We start from the raw sequence: 27,986 nt of genomic DNA on the forward strand, positions 1-27,986 counted from the left end.
ATTTCACTTAAACGGTCCGAAGAAATATGATTTAGTTGCTGCAAATGATTTTCCATTGTCGAGCGTCTTAGCCTGCAATATAGTGGCTGGCCTCGTAATGAAATGCTGCTCCATGCCAGTAGGTAGCGCACTATTTACCTCACATACGTGCTGTTCTCTGCTGCAATGGGACAGTGTGTAACTTTTGTAAGTTGGTGGTGTGCTGCAGGAGTTTTGGATTGTAGAAAATCAAAAAGCCGCGGCTCAAAAAAGGTTAAAAACCACTGAGATAATGTCACCATTTAGTTTGCACAGTCCATATAACACGCATGCTTCATAAAAAAAAGACCTTTCACTCATCATTTACACTCATTGTGTATTACCATAATTGAATCTTTGCCACTTAAATAGCCCGAAGCTTATTGTAGTATCTGCAGTTGCAGTTTCAGCAACATTGCACCAATGAACATGTTAAATAACAGCATGAGTATCACTGCCGTGTATATTTTGTACATATTAGAGTTGACTGATTGTTATGACTTATTATCACGAAATGAACATATTTCTCCTAGTTCCTAGCGGCTCGAGTGACAGACAATGTGATACGATGCAGTTTCTTTTTCCTTCATTTCCTACGAGGGAAAAAAACAACACAAATCTAAAAAGTAGTAACACATCTGAGTGAACGAAAGAAGGACGACGATAAATAAGGAAAATTAACAAAACTGTCAGTTTAACCTATAAGCTATGTGTCAGCATGTTTATAGCGGAACAAAAATGTGCTGGATACATTTTTTTTCTTTTTTGGCCTGCAGTATCAGACGACGTGTTGACATGTTCAATATAAAAGTCTTGTCTATACCGAACCTCCAGACGCATCCGCTGTGACAAACATCTACATCTCGACATTCCTATAAAAAGCTTCCCGCGTAGACTTCATCCCGGAGGCATTTTATTGCTCCACAACCAGCGGGAGCGCGGCGCGCCCGGGGAGCGAGGTATTTTCTACCTGCGGCACGCCGAGGCCTCGCAGTGCACTGACAGTTCAGTGCCCCAGAAAACAGTCTGAATGAAGTGAGAGACAACGATGATCTTTACACCGTAATTAGACTCAGCGGAAGCGACACACTTCTGCTCGTCTGGTCGCCGGTGCCTTCTGCAGTTCAGGAATCATCGGCACAGCAGAGCCGTACGAAGGAGCTTCACTTTACTGTCTTATTGACGACATGCCAGTGTTTGAGAGTTATGGGTAAAATGTGTCAAATATGGAAGAAGAAAAACAACCATTGTTATCTTTGCTGTGCCTGCTACAAACTGAACTGTGACATCAAACCAGAGATCCAGATAGTTTGTGTTGTCCGTACTTGAGCTCCTTCAGGTCAGTCACTAAAATACATTTTGATATTGGTGTGTTGTCGTGTTTGTAGGCAACTAAACCCACGACACGTTTTCCTCTGCTGAGCTGATTTCATCTGCCGGCCTTCAGGGAGTTTCTGATGTTTATTCCGCTTTTTCTCCGCCGTGGAACCCAAAGTTTAAGCTTCGCTGCTTTTATATTGTTTTCCATTGCCGTGGCATGACATCAGATAACTGCTCTCAAGCGCATTGGAGGGAAAACCTCACCTATTGCCTCGAAAACGGTTGCTCCACTTTATCAGTTTATGACAGCAGACCAGAAGAAACTAAACCCATCACTTTATCTGTTTATCGCGAAGCCACAAGCGCCGCTACACAGAATGATAAAAGAGTGACTCAGAAGGCCAAAGCACCACTCAGAGGGGTTGATGGAGACTGAGCTGCTCGGAGCGAGACTCTGAATAAGGATGCATGGCCATGTTGAATGGGGAGGAATGACAAATGATTTCTTCAGAAAATACGGTCTCAGCTTTACACCATCCACAAAGCTCATGTTGCACCGCTGAGGTACACGTGGAGCAGTTTCTCCTGTTTGTCCTAACCAGAGGTGTAACATCTGTCTACATGAACATCTTCAGCGTTGAAATGGCCCGTCCTCATGCTCGACACGTGAACCCACTGACACCGGTGCTGACGGACATTTAGATTATGCTTGAGAATACAGAAAATTAAAAATAAGACGATGGATTCTTTTTGTCGTCTACCTCGACATTACTTTTGTAATTCGGCCATTGATGTCCGTGTTAGTCCCCATTTCTTTTGCTGCGATAACAAAAGGATACAGTCAGTACTCCTGCATATCTACTTTTAATGTGCTCCTTCAATCTTTGGCTTAAACGACAATTCTGATAAAAGGCAACGTCCATAAAATGCTGTGCAAACCAGCCTGTGAGATATTCAAATGGGAACTGTGAGCAGCTTTGTGAGATGAGAGGGTACGAGGCAATCACAGGGCAATTATTGCCACAAATGGACTTTGCTGGGATTCGAGAGTAATTAGCCACAACTTCCCTTAACCAGACCCATGCTGTCTAATTCCTTCATCCACAGAGAGCACAACTGGTGAAGCAGCCTAATTTTAAAAGCAATCTCCCGTTCCCATCATAAGCCTGGGATTTTCATTAGCATCTTGTTACTGCTCAACAGCGCCGCAATTACCTCTTAATTGGAGCTCATTCTGCTCTTATTTATGGAATACAGTAATCATCTGCATGCCGCTGAGACTGGAATTAGGTGAAAATGGATCCATATTTGAATGCCAACAGTTGACTGAGCCTCTGCCAGGCATGTCATTACAGCATAAGAACCAGTGAGTCACGCTTACGGCTTGATTTCGGTAAAATATTAATTTCATCATGACACATGAAAGCCTCAGACCAAGACAAAATAACAGTTTCTTTTCCTCCAATTAATTTCTTTAAAAGGAGCACTTTTCCGCTTTATAGCGAGGATACACACACACACACACACACACACACACACACACGCACACGCACACGCAAACAAGCTTGGCCTACTGTACAAATATAGTGTGTTCATTTCAGAAAACGCTTACGCTTGTCATCCTTTTTTTTTTTAAAGAGCTTGGATATCAGATCAGCAAATTGTTCAATTCTTTAGAAGGACAAATAACAAAACCATCACATCCGACGTAGAAAGTGCTCTGAGCACACAGACACACACAGACACACACAGACACACACAGACACTGAGATGTGCTGTGGAGCCAGTTCTTCTTTTTAATGTTTTAACTTGTATTTTAATAAGAAAAGTACGGCTGAGGCTCGATGTCAAGGGGTTGGATAAAAAGTGAGGGAATCTCCAAAGTTATGACAATTCATCCTGTGCGGGACATGAATATCAGAAGTACTTTATGCTGTAATATTGTGTAGACAATGCTGCACTTCTCATTTGAATAAGGCTGGTGGCACCTGATGAAAAGTCAGAGGATCACCAAAGTCAGTGGGATTCATCCTCTGGGAACCATGAACGTTCATGTCTGTCGCTGTCATGATTTGTAGTTTTCTGTTTCCTGTTTTATTTTGTAGTCTTGTGTCCTCTGTGTCTCTGCACTTCCTGCCCTGGTGATTGTGTGTCCTCCTGCTTCCTGATTGTGTATTCCCTGCACCTGCGCTGCCCTCATTGTGTCCTCCTGTTGCTCGTTACCTCCTCTTGTATTCTCTGTCTCCTTGTCGGTTTGTACTGTGTAATGTTTGTGTGTCTTTGTGGTCTTGTCCTGTTCCAGTTTCTGCTTTTTTTGTTCGGTTCCGTCAAAATCTGTTTAGTTTTTTGTGGAAATAAATAATCTTTCATCGACTGTTCTACGGCGTTTGGGTCCTACTTCCTCCATCCCCTGAGAGTAGCATGACAATGCAACCAGGAGTTGGACAAACATTTACAATACAATGAACTTTATTGTCCCACTCAGGGAAATTTGTCTTGGACTCTGCGGTGCGTCACAAATGCCTTGAGTTACAAAGACAACAAACAATACATCCCCAGCAAAACAACATCAACAATTACAGAATATATAATTACAGTATGTCCATCAGTCATGACAGCACCACGAGAAGCATTTAAAGGTTGTGTTGGACTGAAAACTCTACAGGCACTTCAGGCTGAGTGACAATAAATGCCAACATTGAAATATCAATCTTACCCTGATTGTCACATAAAAGGCTCTCAGCGAGGGATTTTCTAACCTTCCAAACATGACACAAAACTGTTAAAATAATAAGGCAGCTATGTTGATGCATTTAGCGAGGCAGAAAGAAATGACGAGGCCTCCGCATGGGCTCCGTCCTAAATGCATCCCATAGATCAGGTAGACGGCACTCGAGCCAGGACTAATTGAGCAAGGCAGGCTGTCCTGCAGGACTTGGGCGATTTCCCCTCCATGACTGATGGATGTGTCTCACAACGAGCCGGGCCCTTCTGCTACGAGCACACTTCCTAATAATCTCTCTTTGATCACACTCTCAATGTATATATATATATAAAAAATAAATAGGTGCCGTTCTGCTGGGAGGCGATGCACACGGTAAGGCGCTTATATGCTGTAATTATTTTACAGAGGAAAAGCTTAAATCTCTTCCTTGTTTGCCTCCTGTGAATGTTTATCTGCTGAGGCAGCAGGAAGGCCTTGATAACAAAAACATTGACAGTTCTGCATCCACTGACTAAATAGGAATTAACTCAGCCATAATTACAAATATGCCTTCACGGGTGCCCAAAGATGCCTAATTTATGTGTATCTGCTTGGACAGAAAACGTTATAAAGGCCCTCTCTGGATGAGGTGGAAAAAGAGCATTGTGGAAACTGCTGAACCTAAGTCTGTAGGAGAACAAATGCAATAAATATATAAACGATAATGAGGCTAAGAGTCTACAACCATGCTGAGTCAGCACAGCTAAATATCAGCGTGGCAAGACGTTACCGACGATGCCACCGTGTTGACACCTAACAGCTAATAATTAGCATGAGCACTTCTAATTTGAGCGTGCTAGCAACAAAACACAAAGTTTAACTGAGACTGATGGGAAAGTTATTAGTTTTACAGGTAAGTATTGACATATGTGTCTTTATAGAATTTCATGGTAACCTATTAAATACATGTTGACATATTTCAGGTGGAACAAAGTCGACCGACCAGGTTCTAAAAAATAATTAAAAAAAGCCAACACAGAAGTCTTAAACCTGCACACCAAACTGCCCAGCCAATAGCGTCGCATTGCTCCTTTTTGTACATATTTACATGAGGAAATTCATACGTTTGGTGCAAAATTGTCCATTTGAAGATGAGCATCATTGCAAAAAGCGATTCACAAACATTAGCACTAACAGCCACACAGTGAAGTTATCAGCCGTCAGAGAGTTGCTTGTAACCGAAGCACATTTATAACACGTGACACGCAATGACAGTTGTCATGAAAAAAAAAAATGAAGCTCTCAGACATGTCTTTAAAATGTTATACGCAAGAAAAAAATGAATGCAAAACAAGATTGTGTTTCCACCGCTTTCCCACTTCATCGCCATACATTTTTCCCCGCTTTCCTATCTTAATTGGATCCAGGAGGTTCGTATGGAAGACGCCTCTCAGGACTTCTGACTCTCACTGACTCTAACCCTCTCTACAACAGACGCATTGGCCGCAAGCACATTTCTCCCCCCGTCTCATGGATAATTGCAATCAGACGCAAAGGAAGGGCTCATGCACTGAACAGCAGGACTGTATATGGGCCAACATTAGCTAACGTTACATCTGCCACAGACACACAACCAACAGATCATTTATTCTCTCAAAATAAATCTCTTTTCTAAATATCCCCCCTTGAGTCAGCCTGCCCTCTACGTGTACAACAATATTATTAGCGCAGTACTTTTTGTGAAACGGACCTTGAAGCGTAGCGGTTTTAAAATAATGTGCAGTTTAGGGAGCCATCAGCAGCCGGAATCCATTCTTTGTGAAGTCACCCCAAAATTATATATATATATATATATATATATTATTGTGTGTGTTGGCAGAAATCCCCTCAAGATGGCCTGTGGTTTGAGACCCTCTGTGGCGGATCAAATATCCGTTGTGCAGCAACACATCTAGGACACCTTGAACTGATGACGACCAGATGTTGAGTGCCGACTAGCTCGAAACCTGAGAAACCTCAAAGTCTGACACACACAGGCATTGCAACGTAGTCGACTCAAAGTCGGGTAAATATGGGATACCGTAAAGCATCGGTGTCAAACTCAAGGGCCAATTCTGGCCCGCCACAATTTTATGTGGCGCTCGACAGCCCTGAAGGCAAATCATAGTCTTAAAACTAAAGTCTATGCTTTACAGTGTACAGTCAGCATGGCAGTGGTGGGCCGTGGATTTTCTACCTGCACATTCACTGGTCATCGTCATCGTCTCATCAGCGGTTTTGACACCAAACACTGAGCCAGAGTGCTAAATTTAGCCTCCGTGAAAAACAGTTGTCCGAGGTGTGCCCCATGCCACGAAGCATGTCAGCAGGTGTGCCCCAGACCACACCTGCTCACAATTAGTTGGATGAGTTATGCCCTTCAAGTGTGAACAAAGTTAATGGAATAACATGCATTTGATGATTGTTTTTTGACAAAGTAATGTGGGTTTCTAACATTACTGTTTAACAGAGCTTGACTGCTAGATACACACACACACACACACACACACACACACACACACACACACACACACACACACACACACACACACACACACTTTGGGAGGACAAATAACAGGACTGGATGCAAGTTCTGAGAAAACAATCACTTCATTTTGTGCATCAGCTTTTATAGACAGTCACGTGACACACACAATCAGTTGTCAATAATTAAATTAACACCCCCTTGATCACACAATATTGCCAACCATAAATCATACAAAAAACATGAAAACTTCACTGGCTATCCCCCAAAAACAGGAACATGGAAAAAGTAGCTTTGCTTTAGTAGCTGGTTTTGGCATCAGGTCAGCTACCATCTGGTCTGTTGGGCAATACTCCAAACAGACTTTACAGTCATTAACAGTTGATCTCCCAAAATGGTATTTCTACAGTCACTCTTGTGCTTTAGACGGTACACAAACACTGCACTTCTATACATATCTATACTCTTCCTTGGACTCTGGGTCAATGGGGCCTGCCCGGTCAGTGTGAGCCAGCTCTGAGGCCGAGTTGGCCCTCACACCAGGCTTCCTGTTCCTGCTCTGAGTGAACTTGCCCCGAGTACACACTTCACATATCATGGATTTGGACGCTTTACCCCTGATTGACATGCCACCCACAACAATCTCCAACTTGATGACGTCAAAATTGCAATGCCCCAAAATCTCGTGCCACGTCTGAATATGACAGCTCATACATTGATCATCAGTGCCATCGCTTACTGGCTCAGTAGGCAAATAGAACATCAAGATCACTGTTGCCCCACAGGAAGTTGCAGCTCTCACGGAGACGTCTTAGGCGCCGCCCCCTGCTGTCGACCAGACGCACCTCGGCGTCTCGTCTGCGTCTCGGACTGGAATCGTCCATCAGAGCTCTTGAACTTCCGCCAGGTCAGTGATGGCGTGCAACGTCGCACCGGTGTCCACCATCGGGCCCGTTCCGGTGACACCGCTCCCTGACTCACAAGCTTGAACACGAAGGTGTTGTCATCCGTCTCCTCGGACACTCCGCGTGCCTTGTCCTGCCGCCGCCGCCGCCGCCATCCTCCTGGCCGTGCGGTACTCTCGCCCTGGCTGTCCCACTTTTGACCACGCTGACAATCTTTTACCTTGTGACCTCTCTGCTTATATTTGTACACTTTTATATAAATGCATGTCCAATATTATTACCCTTGGATAAACAATCAAATGCAAAGAGTTATTTAACACTATGTTAGGGAGTAGTTTCCACAGTGTTACCGCTACAGCCGGCCCTTTGAGGGCAACCATGACGCTGATATGGCCCAGCGTGAAAATTAGTTTGACACCCCTGCCTTAAAGTATGTATTGTATGATTATTATTATCATAGAAAACAACATATGCCATGTGAAATGTGATTATTTCATGTCGGCAGCACACAAACTACCCATTGTTTAGTTTTGGTTCAGTCTCACTGATCATATGACATTTCCAGCAGCAAAACTCCACACAGCTGTTGAAGAAGGCGACTCCAGCTGGCGGACATTTGTTGAAGGCTCTGTATTGTGTACTGTGCCTGCAAAGAGAATAGAGCAATTAACGCTCAGTCACTCTCCAAGTACAGCACACAAAGCGCCCCTCATCACTGCGTCGCCCTGCTCACAGCACACCCCGCCACCCGCCCGCCGTGGCTGTCATGTTTGCAATGTATACTCTGAAAGTCTCCATAGCGCTGGGATAACTCGGCTTATCGCAGCACTTTTGTGAAGGGACAATTAGCCGGATCGCTGGCTTTATGGAACGCAAAGGAGACGTATCACGTTCATATTCAGGTGCATACTTTTACTTTTTTTTTGGTGGGGGGGGGGGGGGGGGGTCTTCTATTTATTTAGCTCTTCCTTTTCATGAAAAATCACGAAAATGCAATGTTTGAAATGTCTTCTTTTTTCATCCATTGTACTCATCTCAGCTCACCTTCTTCCCAAGTGCATCTTCTTCCCAACATTTGTGTCATGAAACAAAACCCCTTCGAGCTCGTCAGTCGCTGTGACACCCGTCAGCATACGAGGCCTCACTTGCAGCCATTTGGTCATTTTAAGCTCTGGCATCGCTCGTCCCTTTGGCCAAATGAGAGCTCCAGACAGCGTGAAGTACAAAAGGCTTTCGTTGAGTCACCGTTGACAGCTTTACCCTGTATGTGTGTTTTGCTGCTGGACCTCCACAGTCCTTCCTCTGTTGCTCCGAGCCGATCGAACAACACCGGACTCTACCGAGTCAGGCTTTGGCTCACGTACGCTCTACCCGACTGATCTCACCCGTGATGAGATCAGCACGTCATCTGTTCCTGTTGCTCGATCAGATCTTGGATCTGGAGGAGTCCAACGCTGATCCGGGTGGAATAGCAGTCCTTACGGGACGAGGAGGCCCCGTAAGGAGACAAACCAATTCAAGCCAATAGACGTGACTTCCCGGCTAATGCTAATGCTCATTGATAACGCAGTTCAGATGGTTGGAAAAGTAATTTTGAGACGCCGGATCAATCCCAATGTCCCCCCTAAAGCCTAGTTCATGCTTCGGCGTCACGTCGACGCCGTTCCTACGCCGTCGACGTGACGCCGTCGACGTGACGCCGTCGTTGAGCATACGAAGTTCTGCGTCGAGAGACTCTGCAATTCACGGCCGTGCCGCCAGGGGTGTGTGGCCGTGTGGTTTCAGGGGTTTTAGAGTCGTACCCGTAGGTACGCCGTCGACCCGACGCAGAAGCATGAACTAGGCTTAAGGCCTTAAAGCATGACCCCTCAGGTACTTTACAGAATCTCCCTGGTAGATGATGAAGTTTGAGAGGCGTCCAGGACTTGAAATAGCGTACAAATTGAACAGCAGCACTTTGTGGCGCCATATCATGTTTTCGCGGCTCTGTCAAAAATTGACAAACCTCTCGTTAGTGACGAGCTTGCTCGCTTGTTTTTGTTCTGTTGTTTTTCTTTTTTTACTGTGGGATTTACACATCTTCCCCACTCTTGATTGAGGTAAATGTCAAATAATCAATGTAGTTCAACATGCTGAATTAAAATAAATGATCCATGAATAATACAGCCTCTGCTTGCGCTTTTATGTCCCGTCTTTAATTCTTTATGGTAATGGTTCCTTGTAAATATATTATGCCAGGATGAATACCCATGCCCTTTGTATAGGTTTGTCTTTTTAAAACGCCTCTTGGCCTCCCCGTGTTTAATGTCACAAAGTGATGCATTGTGGGTAACTCACTGCAGACCTACAAAACGTTGGCATAAAGGGCTCAAACTGTTTGCTCGGGAGCCCTCCTCACACACTTGATGGTCTCACAGTCGCTCAGCCCTAAACCCTCACCTTCCCCTGCTGAGTGTGGACTTTAGGGATTGGGCCGTGACGCCGCGTCCACGTTGGTCTAAACGATGTCCGTGTGTGCTCAGAAACCGATGTGGCCGGCATGTGCAGCCCCAAGCCTCTGGGCTGTGGAAAGCTTGTTTATCACCTCGTAAAAAAAAGTTGTCATTTAATGTCCGTGAGGAATGGCCGCCGCTACGCCGGCTCGACAGGTGGCCGTGTTCACTAATCCACGCCGACAACTCCATCAGTCGTTGCCATCGCATCACCATCCATCAGTGGCCAACAATCGCATTATAATTCATCTCGGCGAAGGCATGTCATCAATGCTCATTCGGGGAGAAGCTCATCAGTTTGTCATCCATAACCACGACCTGCGCTTCGTTTGAGCTGCAGGCCACCGGACTTTCAACCTCTGGGCTTTTCTCAATTAATGAAAAAGTTTTGGGATGTCACGAAGATTGAAGGATGAAATACTGACTTTTCTTTTGAAATAAAAAGGTTTTTTTTAAACTGATCATGGCAACGTGGATATATATATATATATATATATATATATATATATATATATATATATATATATATATATATATATATATCCACTATATTATATATATCCACGATATTATTCCATTATTATGGACGAACGGCCAGCTGAATGCTTTTCTCTCTCTTTTTTTGGGGGGGGGGCCTCAAATAAGTTCATCTCGTTATCATCTCATCTATTTCAGTCCAAAAAAAACAAAGGATGACGTTACCTTCCTAAGAATATTACTTCCAAATACTCACACGTTCTTTTTTTCACAGGTGTGTATTGCATCGGTTTTGGGGCCTATTTGGTTGCTTCAACTTTGAACATATAAAAGTGAAAATGACTGTCAGTCACAGCTGTTCCGAGGTGATAAGCTAGGAAGGGATGGGCGCAGAAAGCCCAGCTTCAGATCAGTTGGAGTTGTCAGTGAGTCTCTTTGTTTGAAATCGTCCTGAGGGGGAATTTCATCTCCCCCTTTTCAGCGGAGCGGCGACACCCAGGACTCCGAGGCCGAGCAGTTGAAAGCAATCCATCATTCATGTGATAAACGTTCAGCATCAGTCAGCGAGGACAGACCGCGCTGAAGGAAACGGGTGCATGGGGATCGAGAGCCGGTGCACATATGCAGGAGGAGATAATGCTGGGAATGGGGATCAGGTGTGCTCGGATAGACGGCAACGCACTGAGGACCACTACTGGGCAGCAGGGGAACAGCAGGTATCTGTAACGACAGGAGACGACAATGACTAATAATTTTAAAAAAAGACAAACAAACAGGATATTATGCACAGTCACTAAACAGAGGTACCAACTGACCTGCGAGGAGGTCAGCGTCAGAGTTTGTTGCTCATGAGGTCATACGAGGTCACTCAGTTCTTTGGGTCTGCATCCAGTCCCCTGTCACGCTCCCAGCTCCCAGAATACATTCAGCATAACGGGAAGCGCATGAGAGTGGGAACAAAGGAGCGTTGCTGTAGCCACCTGCTCCATGAAGACGTTTTTATTAGACCTGTGAAAATACATAATTGAATCTACTGAAACGCATTTGACATATTGTCCCAGAATAAACGACAATGAGGGAAAAATGCACGAGTCGATCGTGTGCATAAAGCCTGTAGTCCACCTCCACCACCAAGGGTGAATACGATGATGTATAGGATGATTAAACAACACATGTATTATTAACTTACTGTGATATCGGTACGACAATAATGCAAACATTACCGCAGCACTACTTTAAAGAAAAGGATTGTATTCAAATGGACACGCAACCTTTTACAGACTTTTATTGCTTTTCAGTCTCTGTTTTTGGATGTTGAATTGTGGCTTTACTCATTGTAATGTAATGATTGAATAAAACACACAAACAAACAAACAGTTTTTGCAAGTTAAAGGGATTGAAACAAAAGGGATGTTGTGCTTTTACGTGTGTCGGCCACCAGATGTCGCTGCTCTCGCAGAGGACGAAGCTTTGAGTCATGTTCAGCACAAATAAAGAAGAAAAGCATCACTACATGGAGGAAATGCACTGCGTCGATATTAATACATGTCCACACACAAAAAAAGTGGGGAAAAAGTAAATATAATAAAAAGCACACTGTGCATTAAAACAGCTGCGTAATGACTTCTCTGCTCCAATCAGCTTCTGCGTAACCAGCTGGGACCATCAGGCTCATCTACTAGGAAATAATAAGTTATTCAATGAACAAATATCTTACGTCCTCCCCAAACACTGAGCTCCTGTTCAATATAGTTTGGCACAGAAAAAAATAATAATTTTGTTATCATGTGACCGTCAATTACCTCATCTGAATGCGCCCTGGTTGCGATGCTATTTAACAGCTGATTGGGGTTCACGCGCGTTTGGGCCGAGGACACATGTAGAGAGAGAGAGAGAGCGAGGGAGGAGGAGGAGGAGGAGGAGGAGGCAGAGGAAGAGGAAGGAAGGAAGGACGGTGCAGGTGAGTGGCCAGTGAATAATTATGCAAAAGAAAATCAAATAAACACGAATGGGCACGACACAAGTGTCCACTCCTGTCGATCTACCGCACGTTCAGGAAGGATCAAACAATGTGTATTTTCCTTTCGGTGGAAACACTTTTACTTGTGTTCAATTAAATGAAATTCAACTTTTTTCGTTGTTGAAAAAAAGTTGAGAACTTTGCATTTGGACCGCGTGTTTTGGGGCTGGACAGGAAAGAGACATGCTCTTGTATATCTGAGGACACCAGGCCCCTCCGACCTGCACGATCCCCACTGCGCATTTATCTACGAGGCCAGAAGTGCCGCATGCAGCCTGCGCGAGCATTGGAGCCGCTGCTTCTTGGTCCAATCAGCAGCCCCAGCTGGCTCCTGCAGCTGGAGCGCAGAGAGTGACGTTATCACGTCTGCAGCGTCCCCGCATCCTCCTCCACTCCTCTGGCGTCAGGATTAGTTGGCGGGGCGCAGAGGTGGATCACTTTGTGAACTTGTGTGGAGGTATTGTCGCGGGCTCGAGCAGAGGGACGATGATGAGGACCTGCAGCTGCTGGTATATGACGTTTTTAATCCTCTCACTCAGATTATCGTCAAAACGCTTCTATTTAATATTAATATTGTTTTTGTTCGGTTATGTCTTGAACAATATTTGATCCAATCAGACAAAAACAAACTTATGTAGAGAGTTATTTGTGCACGCAGAATATATTTAAACAATACTAATTGATAGACTTTTTACAATGTTTAAACTTGTTTGAAGGACCAGATATATTCGTATAATTAACACACTTGTGCAGAAAATGTTGCTTTCTTAATATGAATTAGAAAACTATTATTTATGAATGAAAACATTGAATCTAGGCCAAATAAGCTTCTCTTGGGTTACGTTCAGAACTCTTGTCAGAGAGAGAGACTTTTTTCTGTGTGTGTGTGTGTGTGTGTGTGTGTGTGTGTGTGTGTGTGTGTGTGTGAGTGTGTGTATGTGTGTTTGTTTGTTCACTGAGAAGATAATGTGACATAATTTGCTCAAATATTGCCAGAGGCAGTTTATTATCAATGCACCACAGACGAGGCCCTGGACCACACCAACCTGCCACTCGTCCTATCAGAGAAGCTTTTCTGTCTCTGACTTTATTCTCAGAAGAAGCACATTTTCTCTCTGTGGTAGGACGACACATAAACACTTATTAACTCATGAGGACAATAATTATGACATTTATAATCACTCAATCATCCCCCTTATGTTTCTTATTTCATAAACAATCAGTGAAACGATGCATATGGTGATATTCTTTTTGTAATGGGAGCGCATGTATTTAGAAAGGTTTATATGAATGAGTTTAGGGATCTCTCTGCGGCCAAGTTGCCTTATTTTTTTTTAAATTATGTTTAAATAACCAAAATGAAAGTTTGAGAGATTCCTCTAATTTATGAAGCTAATTAAAGAAACAAATGCCTCCACAGCTGATGCTGTCCGGTCTGAAGATGCACTGGGAGAAAAGTTACGCTGCTTTCATAAAATGCATAACAGGTTTGCTGATCCGCTGCCACGTTATGAGTAAAACTTACTTACAGTTAAAAAGTACACATAATGCTGCAATTTTGTTGTTGTTATTATTATGTAATTAACTTTTGTAGTTAAAGTGAGGCTGATTTGAACTGATACTTGTTTCGGTAGCACTGTAATATCTGCACACTATTTAGCATGAGTAAAGCATGAATGAACACGTAATTCATCATTTATAAAGGTTTGTTCCAACATGAACTCATTAGTAACTCATTAGTAGTTCATAAACACAGTTATACATGTTTTATTGATTAATAAGCTTGATTATTATGCTTTTCATGATTTGTGTTTTTACCTTTTCTGTTGAGGATGAATGAGACGTTTGTTGGCTTTGAGGCACTAGTGGCCTTTCAATGTCTTTTATTAATGCGTTGTGAAGTGTAGATCACTCTCCACGAGGTCATCACAGAACATACTTAACTAGTGACCAGTAACTACCGCAATGAATCATGAATTTCAGTATTAAAACGCGTTCGTAAAGCACATGTTAACCATTACTGCATCGTCTATAAGTCCCTCATAAAAGAGTGTTCATGTTGGAACGATGCTTTCTAAATGATGAAGTGTTTTCCTGCTTTATTAATGCTACATAGTGTAGTTACTATAAAGTTTCTTCACCATGAGCTTCAAACGGCGAGTGTCTGCTTCACATAGATCAAAGGTGCCCACACTCTTTTGGCTCGCGAGCTACTTTTAAAATGACCAAGTCAAAAAAAGAAATGTATATATGTATGTATGTATGTATGTATTATGTATGTATGTATGTATATATATATATGTATATGTATGTATGTGTATATATATATATATGTGTGTATATATATGTGTATATATGTATATATGTGTATATATATGTGTATATATGTATATATGTGTATATATATGTATGTATATATATATAATAGCAACTCTTTTTCTCTGAACAGCTACTGTTCAGTATTAAGGGTCCCTGTGAGGGACAAACCACTCCTTCTTTGGTCCATGTTCAGTCTGTTGCTTACCTTTAAACATGTTAACAACCAGCAATTGATTCACTTTAAACAAAAACAATAAGTGCTTTTCATGTTTTCAGTTCAGTTTTTCTTCCTCAGTGATAAAAGTCCAGTGTGTGTTGTCTTGAACTCGAGCACTGACGTCTGGTTGAATGAGCTGGAGACGTGAAGGACAGCTGACGGGTATCAGCGCCGGCTTTGCACATGCGCGAATAATGTCTAATCCGGACTTGGCGCCTGCACGCGTGTATGTATGTAACTGTCCGATTTGACCACCGTTTTCTGACTCCGCCCCCTGCTGCGGCCGCCAGCTCTTTCCAACGAGCCTGTTCATTTGCACACCGGGAGCAGCGTTTTGTCCATACATTTTGTAATTATTTCTTTATAAAGTATTTTTTTTTTAATGGCACACTATCTCCCCGCACTGCCTCCGATGGACCTATTGGACACCCCTGATATAGAGCGTACAGAGCTTCATGTAGACGAGCTCGCCACTCGAGCAGACGTAATATTACTGCAAATAACAAGAGGCGTACGGTAAGAAAGGCGCAGCACTCGGCAGAGACGTTCAGTGTCCGCCAGGCAGACCTGCTCCTGAATTGGCTTTGTTATGATCGCGTCCATCAGAAATATTAAATTCAGGCAAGACGGAAATGACCAGCGCTTTTCTGGAAAGTTCCCGAGATTTTCAACTTGCTGTTCTCTGAAGGGCCGCACAAAAAAGGCCAGAATGTTCAGGAGGAAATAAAAAAGCCTTTCAAGGTTGCCGAGTAGAAAGTACAAGATGTCCTGTAAAAGTGAAGTAGAAGTATAAAGTAGCGTAACAAGGAAATATGAAGTATCACAAATGGAGTAAACCTATGTAATGACCTTCCACCACTACACTCTCTTGTCTAAGCCATCACCTGCTTTGTCTTCCCGTTCAGACCTCACACCTCCCATGATGAGATCAAAAGCCGGCGTGCTCATTTTCCTGCTGTGTGTGACGGTCGTCTGCGTGTTTTGGAGAAGAGACATCTCCTCGTACTTCCCGCCTGAGGATGAAAGACCCTGCGCTTGTGACCGATGTTTATCTGAAGATGAGCCGTTCATGCAGCATATTTGCAAATTTGCTGAACCATTTTTGTCAGTAAACCACAATCTCTCAGAGGATAATTTCAACTGGTGGAAGGTAAGTTGTGACCTTGCAAGAGAACAAGCCTCTCGACCTCCATTTTGAGAAAGTCGCCACAACCACAAGAGCTCCTTAAACATGCAGCCCCGTAGCTGGGCACACAAAATAACATGCAGTTTGATGCAACACAGTGAGATATTAGCTTTGGAGATGAGAATATCCTGCAGCAGTCATGCCTTACAAACACATTATTTTAAAATACCTATTTGCATACAACCACTGTGGTGACAGTGACCAACAATTTGTTTGTTTAGTACAATACCTGTGGTCTAACGCCAATGTTTGGTGTTCCTGACAGAGCTTGCAGGTTCGAGGGCAGACCTTTAGTACCTACAAAGAAACAGTGAAAAGGATATTTAGTATGTTCCCGACCAGCGCTGAAGTTGAAGCATCCAGACCCGACCGCTGCAGGACTTGTGCTGTGGTGGGCAACTCTGTGAATTTGAAGAAATCACATTACGGACCTCTCATAGATTTCCAAGACATCGTCATCAGGTAAATGGGTTGAGACGGTGGGACGAACATGAATGTTGTTTTCTCCTCAATGTCAGAAACTAAACGTGAACATTCACGCCCAGTTTTCCCTGAAAAAGACGTCGACTAATGAAATATTTCCCTTTGTACTGTGCAGAATAAACCAAGCTCGTACCAAAGGCTTTGAAGCAGATGTTGGGACCAGAACAACTCATCATGTCATGTACCCAGAGAGCGCTGTGGATCTGGACAACACCACTCGTCTTGTGCTGTTTCCATTTAAGATACTGGATCTCCAGTGGCTCACGCAGGCTCTCAGCACAGGATTTTCTGGAAGGTGAGTCATGTTTTTCATTGCAGTTCAAGCGGCGTTGCTACGGTCCGTCCTCTGGAGTCACTCGGTGAAAAGGAGTGAGGCGGTGGGACCGCCGGGTGAATTTGGTGTTTCATAAGATTCATCAACTCCCCATGTCACTGTTCTCCAAGCTCGATGGCTGTCATCAACTTTGGTTGTCATGTTTGTTGATGCTGCATTTTGGGGTTTGTCCTACTAAAGAGGTTTCATCTCTCAGCCCTCTGCCCTCGAAAGACTTGTGTACTTACAGGTGCAAGTTGTTTTAGCAACTGCCAGTGGTTTCATCTCTCAGCCCTCTGCCACTTCTATTTGCATTTCTCTAAACCAGGTGAACTTAAGTTTGATTTGTTTAGAGTGTAACTACACCACCGGATCTCAACCTAACACTACAACAACCATACTGCTCTAAAAACTACTGAACCCTCTCGTTGGACTGTCTCCTATTAAGTTGTTGGGTTGCAGAGAAGGACTGTCAATCAAATTTAATCGCTGCTGTCCTGATCAAAGTCAAGGGAGTAACATCCCACTGAGGATGATGCTTAGCGTTGGGGTTTTTTCTACTTCTCTAAATAAACATGGCAGCAGAATCATTTCAGTGAAGTCTACTCACCCAGTACGTTCTTCCGCATCCCCACCACCAGCTTTTCTGGTGATGAGCATTACAGTACGAGTATTCTCCCTGAAGGGCTGTGGAAACACCTGCAGAGGCAAAGACACCAAAAGTATCTGACGTCTGAATGTCAGCTGCTCAAACAGCGTGCGTCCCTAAGCAACAGACTTTACATCAGATGCAAACACTCGGCGCCGGTCGAGGTGGTCGGTAATCCTTCATGTAGGCCGGGGAGACATGCAAATGCTTTGTGTAAATTCCTAGCATATCATTTTACTGACAACAAACATGCAATCATTTGTTCTTGAGTTTGATAGTTCCTGCTTTTTTTCAGACGCTCATATTCCCCAATCAAATCAAAAATCAAGGCCAACAAGGACTTGGTGAGTATTATTTCTTCAATGCATTCATGAATAAAGTTTACTTGCTTCGAAGGTATTGGTACTTTTCAAGACTAATTCGGATCCCTAACAGGTGATGGTGCTTAATCCAGCTTTCATGAGGTATGTTCATGAAGTGTGGCTGCGGAAGAAAGGTCATTATCCATCCACCGGCTTCATGGCTTTGGTTCTTGCTCTGCATATTTGTGACGAGGTAGGTTTCCTTTTAGATTGAGAGAATGTTGTAACACACTGATGATCGACCAGTGGACGCCAATGATGACGAAGGAGAAAGCGTGTAATCTCCTGTTATTCAGTGAGATTTTAGGAACGCTTTTACCACATTATCTGTCTCACCATGCGTTGGCCTTTGTCTTCCCAGGTCCATGTGTTTGGTTATGGAGCAGACAGTGATGGAAACTGGAGTCATTACTGGGAAGAACTCAAAAACAAAAGGTTAAGAACTGGAGGGCATCCTGGAGATGTAGAGTACGCAATGATCCAGGAGCTCGATCAGCATCAAACGCTCACGTTTTATAGGAGGTGATGATATTTCTCTCAGCATTTAAACATATTCAAGCCTTGATAGTGAATCACATGCAAAGCAAAACAAGACTAAGAAGAAATCTGACTGAGCTTTTTAACAACACACAGAGCATCGATTGTTACGTCTTTTCACTGAGGTTATAATGTCTTCACGAAAATTGGCCTTTGAAAGGTTCGTAGTAGTGGACGTACATGAAGCGAGGGTTTGTCCGAGGTTTTAAAGGACAATTTTCTTTTTAATATTAAAGATCAATTTTAAGTCATTAGATGTCAACTTTGAAGTAGTGCTGGATTGCTTCTTGTAACCAAAGTAGTTGTAGAAGTTGTGGATAAAAAACATGTTTACATGGAGCGAAGCGGGTTGGGTTAATAGTGAAGTATACGGGAGCTTATTTAATTATATTTAACTATTGTAATAAAAACGTTTTTTGCCTTTTTGGAGCACTTTCCTTCATTTTGATTCTGGTATTATTCTTCAGTACGTGTTGTACCTGTCGCACTATATTCATCAATCGTTTTGTTGTGAGTTGATCTCGGCCGTCGCGCCGGTGGTTCCCACACGAAACTGCTGAGTGTCACATGATCAGAACCGAGTGTCATGTGATCCTGTTATATTATTATAGACGTCTCTTTGGCTGCCATCTCCAAAAACTTGCACCAACACATTCTTGATTGTTAAATAGCACTACAGGTGAGAGGAGAAACATGTTTTTAAATAACATCAATTCATGAATGTGACTATAGAAACTAATAAACCCACTCGTTGGAGTCAAGACTGTATGGAAAGCCCTTCACTACTTGTAGAGACTTTAAAAAGCAGTAGAAGCTATAAAAGACTGACTCATTTGCTTAGTCAAACCAGTTTTAATTCTGCGGTTATGATCCAAAACACCCTCTTATTCTTATTCATAACGTATTTGTTCACGTTATGAATATGCTGTGGAACCCGCTTGCTTTTGGCAAGCAGCTTTCCGTCCGAGGCATTTCGTTTGCGAAGTCATCGGCTCGCAGACGTCGAGTGAAATCCCCCCAAAAATAAGAGTGGAGCAGGGCCCGCTGAGTTTCCCCAGCACAGAGACGTTGCTGCCGAGTGCCATATCATAATAAATATATTGGAAAGAAGAGAGACATCTTTATGACTGTTGTCTCCAAAAACCTGGCAGCTCTCATCAAAACATTCTTGATTGTTGAATCAGAATTTATTGGCCATGTGTGTTTACACATACATGGAATTTGACTCTGGTTTCACGTCGCTCTTGGTACTTGTATACATACAAAAATGTACATAAACAAGATTAGTATACAAGTAGAGCAGATGGAGGAGTCTGATTCATGGGAAGAAGCGGTTCCTGTGTCTGGTGCTGTTGGCGTACAGCGCTCTGTAGCGCCTCCCAGAGGAGAGGAGCTGGAACAGCTGGTGTCCAGGGTGGGAGGGGTCTGCAGGGATCTTTCCAGCCCGCTTCCCGACTCTGGTTCGGTCTTCCTGCTAGCATTTACAGGCTAACATACAGAGCTTCAGTACCTACAAAGAAACCGTGAAAAGGGTGTTTCAGCTTTCACAATAATCGTGACACTGGGTGGTAGATCCAGCACCCTGCATATCACGAACAACAAAACATTGAGTTACTCATGTTTTCTTACGGCTTATGATATGATTGTGATTGATAACGCTGAGGTGGACTGATCGTACGAGAGCTGTCACTGGCTTCATTTACACACTTTGCTTATATACACACTTATGCGCATGTGGTGGAGATTGGCACGGTGAGGCGACAGGAGGAATTAGTTTGTCACTGTGGGTCATTTTCTTTCTAATCTAATCTGAAATACCACCAAGTACAGCGCGCTCTGAGCGTCAACATTCATGAGGCTCCTCATTGGCCACTTATGGTTGAATGTGAACGTGTCAAGCACGAGATGAGAGGCTGAACCGACCGAGCACGTTTACAGGTTGATTGAGGATCTATTAAAGGTAATGGCGCGCTGGGAGGTGTACACAAGGTTTTATAAATCAGAATATTTTAATCTTTACGTGCATTTTGCCAACCTGTAGTGTGGATCCGGCACACTGATTTATAAATGAGACCCCCAGGCGCTTTCAGAGCCAGTGCTATTAATACATAACTGCCCTGAGGAGATTTGAGAGTTTTGCCGTAGTTATAGCTGTAACGAGCAACATTTCATTTCAAGCATTTTCCATTGCAGGTCAAGCTGTAATTACAAATGTTTGATAGAGAAAATGAATACAGTAGTGCAACGCGCGACGCAACCACAGCATCACCTTTGTCACATTCTTCTGGTTATCCTGGAACAAGCATGAACTGTGTGTGTGTGTGTGTGTGTGTGTGTGTGTGTGTGTGTGTGTGTGTGTGTGTGTGTGTGAGAGAGAGGGGCTGGACTGGAACAGTCAAAGTGGTTAGTCCTGTTGACTTTAACGAGTCTACAGACGTAGATCACTTTTTTACTTGTGTTGCCTACACGGTGGAGTAAAAAAGAGTTTATTTTCACTTTTTCTTTTGTCACGGTCTCGAGCAACGGGGACGAGGAAGATGACCTGGAGCTGCTTGAGGTATCTTTATTTTTTAATCTTCTCACTCAGTTTTTTTGGCAAAAACAGCTCCTTCCTTTCTTGTAATTTCTATTTTACTACATGTGAGAACGGGCAGCGACAAGGATCGGGTCGGGTTTAGGTTTTGTATGTGGCAGTGGATGACTTAACGAGACCAAGGATTACCCCAAGATTATAACATTTATTACAACCAGAAACACTTTTACAGGGTACAAAATACAGGACGCCCATCACGTCTTGGTTAAAAACAATAAAACAAGTATATATCTAATGCTTATAGATACAAATTCACAATTCAAAAGGTAAACTCAACAAACTAACATAACACCATGCAAAACAAAACCACGCAAACCAAAACTAAACTAAACACAACCATAAATAAGAGTAGATTAGTGACTTAAACCAAACAGCAGCGGCAGTCAGCGTCTATCGCCTGCTCACTGCACAAACCCCATCCAGAAACCAGGACGAGGAAGCAGGAATATCTGGAGCTGGACCCTGAGTAAAAGACAAAAGGGTCAAGTCCACACCGACCGAAGCCTGGGCTCAGAGAGAGAGGAAGAGGCAGCTCACTGTACACCAGCTCCTAGCAAGTGACTCACCTTGTGTTTGGAGAGGCCTCAGACAAATCACCAACTACAAGCCTAAAACTCCTGGCAGACGAGCTGAACGAGTTCTACTGTAGATTTGAAAGACAACGGGACAGTCCTGACGCCATCTCCCACAGCTCCATGAACCAGCCACAGACCACCAGCCCCTGCCCAGTGACTCTGGAGAGAGACTCAAAAGGCTTTTTCAGAAACACAAGCCCCTCAAAAGCAGCCCGCCTGGACTCTGTCTCCCTCTCCACCCTGAAGCATTGTGCCCACACGGGCGACTGTGGCTAAGTGGTTAGCATGCCCAACTACTCCATGATTTGTCCTTGAGCAAGACACTTAACCCTAAATGGCTCCCTGTTGCTTTGTGTACCGTCTATAGAGCAAAATTGTAAGACCCTTTGGATAAAAGTGGCAGCTAAATAACATGTAATGCTGATCAGCTGTCCCCGATGTTTACAGACACCTTCCACACCTCCCTGGAGACATGCCTTGTATCAGCCTTCTTCAAGGTCATCACCATCATCCCCGACCCCAAACAGCTTAGTCACAGGACCCCATGACTACAGGCTCATCGCCCTGACATCTGTGGTCATGAAGTCTTTTGAGCGTCTTGTTCTGTCCCACCGAAAAACCAGCGCTGACCCAGTCCTGGACCCACTGCAGTTCGCTTACAGAGCCCACACGTCTGTAGATGATGCTATCAACACGGCCCTCCACTTCATCCTCCACCACTTGGACTCCCCAGGAACCTACGCCAGGATCCTGTTTGTGGACTTGAGCTCTGTTTTCAACCTCTCCGGTGAGGCCGAGTCCGCCTTCAGGTGGGAGACTGACCACCTAGTGACCTGGTGCCGTCTCAACAACTTATGCTGTGTTCACACCGAACGCGACAAAATGTTTCACGTCACGTCTACCGTGTCAGTTGTGTCGCGCAACAAAAAAAGTGTGTTCACACCAAACGCAGCATGACTAATCGAGCCGCCACAAAGGGGGCGTGGCTTATCTCCGTAGCTTCTCTCTGGGAAAATAACGATCTTTTACACTATAAACTACAAAAGAAAAATAACCACTAGTTCTGCTTTATACTTGTTGTGGAAGTCACAAAAACGTGGGAATATCAAACGCCCCCCTGTTTGGGTTCATTACAGCATCTGTAGCCGCACACAGCTCGGTGGATTTCACCAACTCCAGGAAGTGCCGCTAGCTTACTGCAACGGTAACCAGCCGTCATCCACCATGGAAATAACCACTAGTTCTGCTTTATACTTGTTGTTTAAATTCCACATACGTCAGAACATCAGACTCCATCGTGTCTGGGTTCATAATATTATCCGTAGTCCCTCAACAGCGTCTGAATGACGGCCGCTGTCACCTGCAGAAGTTTGATTCAACAACAGGACGGCGGCGACGAGCGGAACATCTCAACGCTGATTGGCTGACGCAACTACGACTCGCGCGTTTTTGTCGCCGGAGTTGGGAAATTTCAACTCGCATGACAACCTGTCGCGTCCAACGCTCTGTTCGCCCCGCGGCAAACTCGCTGTTCGTGTCGCCTCAAACGCGTCTGTCGCGTCGCTCGCCGGAAAAGTCGCGTCTACGCAGCTCCTACGCAGCTGTGCATTGACTTCGCATGTCATCTGGTCGCCAAATGTTGTCGCATTCAGTGTGAACACAGCATTAGAGCTCAACGATCTCAGGACAGTGGAGATGATAGTGGATGTCAGGAAGAATGCAACCCCACCAGCTCCTCTCACCCGGTGTGACTCCCCCGTCGACGCTGTGGAGTCCTTCCCTTTCCTGGACTCCACCTTAACCCAAGACCTCAAGTGGGAGCTCAGAGAAGGCCCAGCAGAGGATGTACTTCCTGAGGCAGCTGAAAAAAACCTGCCAAAGACAATGATGGTGTACTTCTACACCGCCATCCTTGAGTCCATCCTCTGCTCCTCCATCACCGTCTGGTACAGCCGGCCCTCATACTTGGCAGTGGCTGCAGCGCATCATTCGATTTGCCGAGAGGGTGATTGGCTGCGATCTGCCGTCCCTCCAGGACTTGTTCACTTCAAGGACCCTAAAGCAACAAGACAGATTGTAGCTGACCACTCTAAACCTGTTGGAGTCCCTTTCATCTGGCAGGAGGTGGCAGTTCATCAGTGGTTTCGACTTCTAAATCTTCTACCTGTCTCCTGGACCCCGATCCAACGAAGCTGCTTAAAGAAGTTTTACCTTTAATTAGTGCCTCTCAATTAAACATTATACATGGGTCTTTACTAACAGGTCGTGTCCCACAGTCTTTCAAACTGGCTGTAATTAAACCTCTTCATAAGAAGCCCATTCTTGATCCAGAGGTATTGGCTAACTACAGACCCACAGACCAGAGGTGGCAGTAGGAGGTTTCTAGGTTTCTGTGGACCCAGCTTCCACTTTCAGTCAAGGGGGGCAGACACAGTCACCTCATTAACAGTAGACTTTAGACTTTGATAGTGCTTATAGTTAGGGCCGGCTGAGGTGAGCCCTGGTGAGCCCCGGTCCAGCCCCCTTTTGGGGGTGGCTGTAGCTCAGGGGGATGAGAGGTCGTCCCGCTACCACAAGGTAGCCAGTTCGATCCCCAGTCCCCCCATAGTTCACACGTCAAAGTGTCTCTGAGCACGACACTTAACCCCTCGTTGCTCCTCACAGGGCAGCCCACCGCTCCTTCATCAAGTCCACCATCAAGGATGGGTCAAATGCAGAGAAGAATTTCCCCAAGGGGATTAATAAAAGTGTATGTTTCTTTTTCTTTTTTCTGTTTCTATCTACGCTGCAAAAGGCCTAGACTGCTGGGGGACATCTTTGGGTACACTTTGCTTCTCTCTCCTTTTCTATCTCTTCTTCTGGATGAATTAATGCCTCTTCAATGCACATTACTAACTCTATTTCTTCTAAAGAGCTGTGCTTCCTTGCCCCAAATTTTCATGGACCGCGACTGTCTGTAACCTGTCCTGCCTGCTGCGATGGATCATGGCTGTCTGGATCGTGGTCCATGCCTACTATTCATGATATGTATATATAATACCATCCATCCATCCATCCATCCATTTTCCACCCGTTATCCGGCCTCGGGTCGCGGTGGCAGCACACCCAGCAGACCGACCCAGGCTTCCCTCTCACCCGCAACATTTTCCAGCTCGTTCTGGGGGACCCCGAGGCGTTCCCAGGCCAGCCGGGAGATATAATCCCTCCAGCGTGTCCTGGGTCTTCCCCGGGGCCTCTTCCCAGTTGGACGTGCCTGGAAAACCTCTAATGGGAGGCGTCCAGGAGGCATCTGGATTAGATGCTGAACCACCTCAGCTGACTCCTTTCGATACGAAGGAGCAGCGGCTCGACTCCAAGCTCCCTCCTGATGTCCGAGCTCCTTACCCTATCTCTAAGGCTGAGCCCGGCCACCCTACGGAGGAAGCTCATTTCGGCCGCTTGTATTCGCGACCCCGTTCTTTCGGTCACGACCCAGAGTTCGTGACCATAGGTGAGGGTTGGGTATTGGACTATAGGACTGGGTATTGGTATATATAATACCAATATTATATATTGGTATTTATTTATGAACACCTTGAGAAAACATGAAACAGCGACATAGCAAAATACATTTCTGAATATAAAACTTCAAATACAATTGAAGTCTTTTTTAAAAAAAAGGGATTTATTTGGACACAGGAGGACCAAACTTAACTGTTTATGTTCAAACTGGATTTATCATGTCAGATAAATGTACTGTAGTAGAAAATACAATATGTTCTGATGAATTGGACTAGTTCATTATCAAGTATCACAAATTGAGTAAATCTACTAACATTCCACCGCTGACTAAATTCTCATCACATACTTTGTCTACAGATTGCTTCCCATTCAGAAGCATCACACCTCCACGATTAATTCAAAAGCGCTCATTTTCCTGCTGTGTGTGACGAGCACCTGTGTGTTTTGGAGAGGAGACATCTCATCATACTTCATGAAGGAAAGACCCTGCGCTTGTGACCGATGTTTATCTGGAGATGAGCCGTTGTTTATGGAGCGATTTGGCAAATTTGCCGAACCGTTTTATTCAATAAACCACAATATCTCAGAGGATAATTTCAACTGGTGGAAGGTAAGTTGTGTCTCTCAACCTGCAGTTTAAAATAGGATCAAAAAGTGAAATAAATGGACCCGTACAGCGCTTTTCTAGTCTTCCGACCACTCAATGCACTTTAACACTGCACAACATCATTCAGCCAAAGATGGGAGGAGCTGCCATGCAAGGTGCCACATCAGTATCATGAACCATTCATACGCCGCAATTTAGGGTGAAGTGTCTTGCTCAAGGACACATCGACATGAGCTAGCGGAGCCAGGGATCAAACCGCCAATCTTCTGATTGAAACACGATCCTGCGCACCACTGAAACACAGTCGCATTCAGCGTTGGCCATCACTGGTGGTTGACAGGAGCCACGACACCACCGCGCAGCCCTCGTTCTAGCAGATGTACTCAACAGATGAATCTCATTCTGAGTCCAATGAAAGATGATTCAGAAGATGTCACTGAGCAATTACTATGCTCGTGGTCGTGTTGCACTTTAATTCACATTTCAACCTCTCATTATACACAATCATGTGTAGTGAGCAACTTTAAATATACAATCAACAATCAACCTTAAGATACATTCAGCAGACTGCAGATTTAACCTTGACGCTCTTTCCATCCATGATCTTCATTCACTAAGTGGAAAATACAACATTCGTGCATTTTACTATATTAAAAAAAATCAATCACTGTAGTGACAGTGACTGATAATTTGTTCATTTTGCACAATGCATGTGGTCTAATAGTAAGAAATATTTGTTTTTCCTGACAGAGCTTAAAGTGTAAAAATTGCAGCTTCAGTGCTTACAAAGAAGCCGTGAACGGGATGTTTCAGATGTTCCCGACCAGCGCTGAAGTTGAAGCATCCAGACCCGACCGCTGCAGGACTTGTGCTGTGGTGGGCAACTCTGTGAATTTGAAGAAATCACATTACGGACCTCTCATAGATTTCCAAGACATCGTCATCAGGTAAATGGGTTGAGACGGTGGGACGAACATGAATGTTGTTTTCTCCTCAATGTCAGAAAGTAAAAGTGAAAATCGTTGAGAATTATTCTTTGTGCTGTGCAGAATGAACCGAGGTCGTACCAAAGGCTTTGAAGCAGATGTTGGGACCAGAACAACTCATCATGTCATGTACCCAAAGAGCGCTGTGGATCTGGACAACACCACTCGTCTTGTGCTGTTTCCATTTAAGATACTGGATCTCGAGTGGATTACGAAGGCGCTCAACACAGGAATGTGAGCAATCATTTTCATTTGCAGTTTGAGTTGTTGCTTTAATTTTCTTTTAATTTTCCTCGTTTATCATTTTGAAAATGATCCAATCATTTGAAATTGTTGTGTTTGACATTTCATGCTATTTCCGACAGCTCATATAAAGAAAGACGACTCAAGGCCAACACGGACTTGGTGAGTATTCTTCTGAATGCGTTTATCAATAAAGTTTCTTGGCTCAAAAGGTAATAAAAAATACGTTTCAATCCCTAACAGGTGATGGTGCTTAATCCAGCTTTCATGAGGTATGTTCATGAAGTGTGGCTGCAGAAGAAAGGTCATTATCCATCCACCGGCTTCATGGCTTTGGTTCTTGCTCTGCATATTTGTGACGAGGTAGGTTTCCTTTTAGATTGAGAGAATGTTGTAACACACTGATGATCGACCAGTGGACGCCAATGATGACGAAGGAGAAAGCGTGTAATCTCCTGTTATTCAGTGAGATTTTAGGAACGCTTTTACCACATTATCTGTCTCACCATGCGTTGGCCTTTGTCTTCCCAGGTCCATGTGTTTGGTTATGGAGCAGACAGTGATGGAAACTGGAGTCATTACTGGGAAGAACTCAAAAACAAAAGGTTAAGAACTGGAGGGCATCCTGGAGATGTAGAGTACGCAATGATCCAGGAGCTCGATCAGAATCGAACGCTCACGTTTTATAGAGGGTGGTGATCCTTCTTCTAACTAACTCACCAAACCTGTCCGTGTTTCCATGTAATTCTGTGTGAACATAAGTTGCGTAACGAGGTCAGGGAAAACAAATAGAAAAAAATGCAACTTGAATTGTATTTTCAACACAAGAGTTTTTTTACAATACACAGCATCGATTGTTAAGTCCTTTGACTGTGTTTCTAATGTTTCCACCTAAAAAGACCTTTGGAAGGTTCGTAGATGTACATGAAGAGAGAGTTTTCAGAGGTTTAAACAG

The 27,986-nt window shown here is 44.1% G+C and overlaps 1 protein-coding gene and 1 pseudogene across 4 annotated transcripts; both read left to right on the forward strand.

Annotated features, from left to right (window-relative positions):
* Positions 1-12,366: 12,366 nt before the first annotated feature.
* On the forward strand, positions 12,367-18,912 carry LOC137784661 (CMP-N-acetylneuraminate-beta-galactosamide-alpha-2,3-sialyltransferase 1-like). Of its 4 annotated transcripts, none has more exons than XM_068575500.1 (7): positions 12,367-12,400; positions 15,902-16,146; positions 16,448-16,644; positions 16,781-16,960; positions 17,923-17,971; positions 18,063-18,182; positions 18,351-18,912. In XM_068575500.1, exons 2-7 carry the CDS (start codon positions 15,916-15,918, stop codon positions 18,513-18,515), a joined length of 942 nt encoding a protein of 313 aa, XP_068431601.1. In that variant the 5' UTR covers positions 12,367-12,400; positions 15,902-15,915; the 3' UTR covers positions 18,516-18,912. The 4 variants fall into 4 exon arrangements, with proteins under 4 accessions (XP_068431601.1, XP_068431600.1, XP_068431599.1 ...); XM_068575499.1 differs by lacking the exon at positions 12,367-12,400 and adding an exon at positions 12,874-12,969; XM_068575498.1 differs by lacking the exon at positions 12,367-12,400 and adding an exon at positions 15,066-15,222.
* Positions 18,913-21,055: 2,143 nt separating this feature from the next.
* LOC137784916 (CMP-N-acetylneuraminate-beta-galactosamide-alpha-2,3-sialyltransferase 1-like) lies at positions 21,056-27,759 on the forward strand (annotated as a pseudogene).
* Positions 27,760-27,986: the final 227 nt, after the last annotated feature.

This window comes from Clinocottus analis, unplaced genomic scaffold (genome assembly GCF_023055335.1).
Source record: "Clinocottus analis isolate CAN_PGR_092001 unplaced genomic scaffold, fCliAna1.0.p SCAF_14, whole genome shotgun sequence".
Taxonomy (NCBI): domain Eukaryota; kingdom Metazoa; phylum Chordata; class Actinopteri; order Perciformes; family Cottidae; genus Clinocottus; species Clinocottus analis.

Coding starts and splice junctions, on each gene's coding strand:
- LOC137784661 (XM_068575500.1), top strand. CDS start 15,916: ATGATGAGATCAAAAGCCGGCGTGCTCATTTTCCTGCTGTGTGTGACG. Junction 16,645..16,780: donor TTCCAAGACATCGTCATCAG/GTAAATGGGTTG, acceptor TGTACTGTGCAG/AATAAACCAAGCTCGTACCA. Junction 16,961..17,922: donor AGCACAGGATTTTCTGGAAG/GTGAGTCATGTT, acceptor GCTTTTTTTCAG/ACGCTCATATTCCCCAATCA.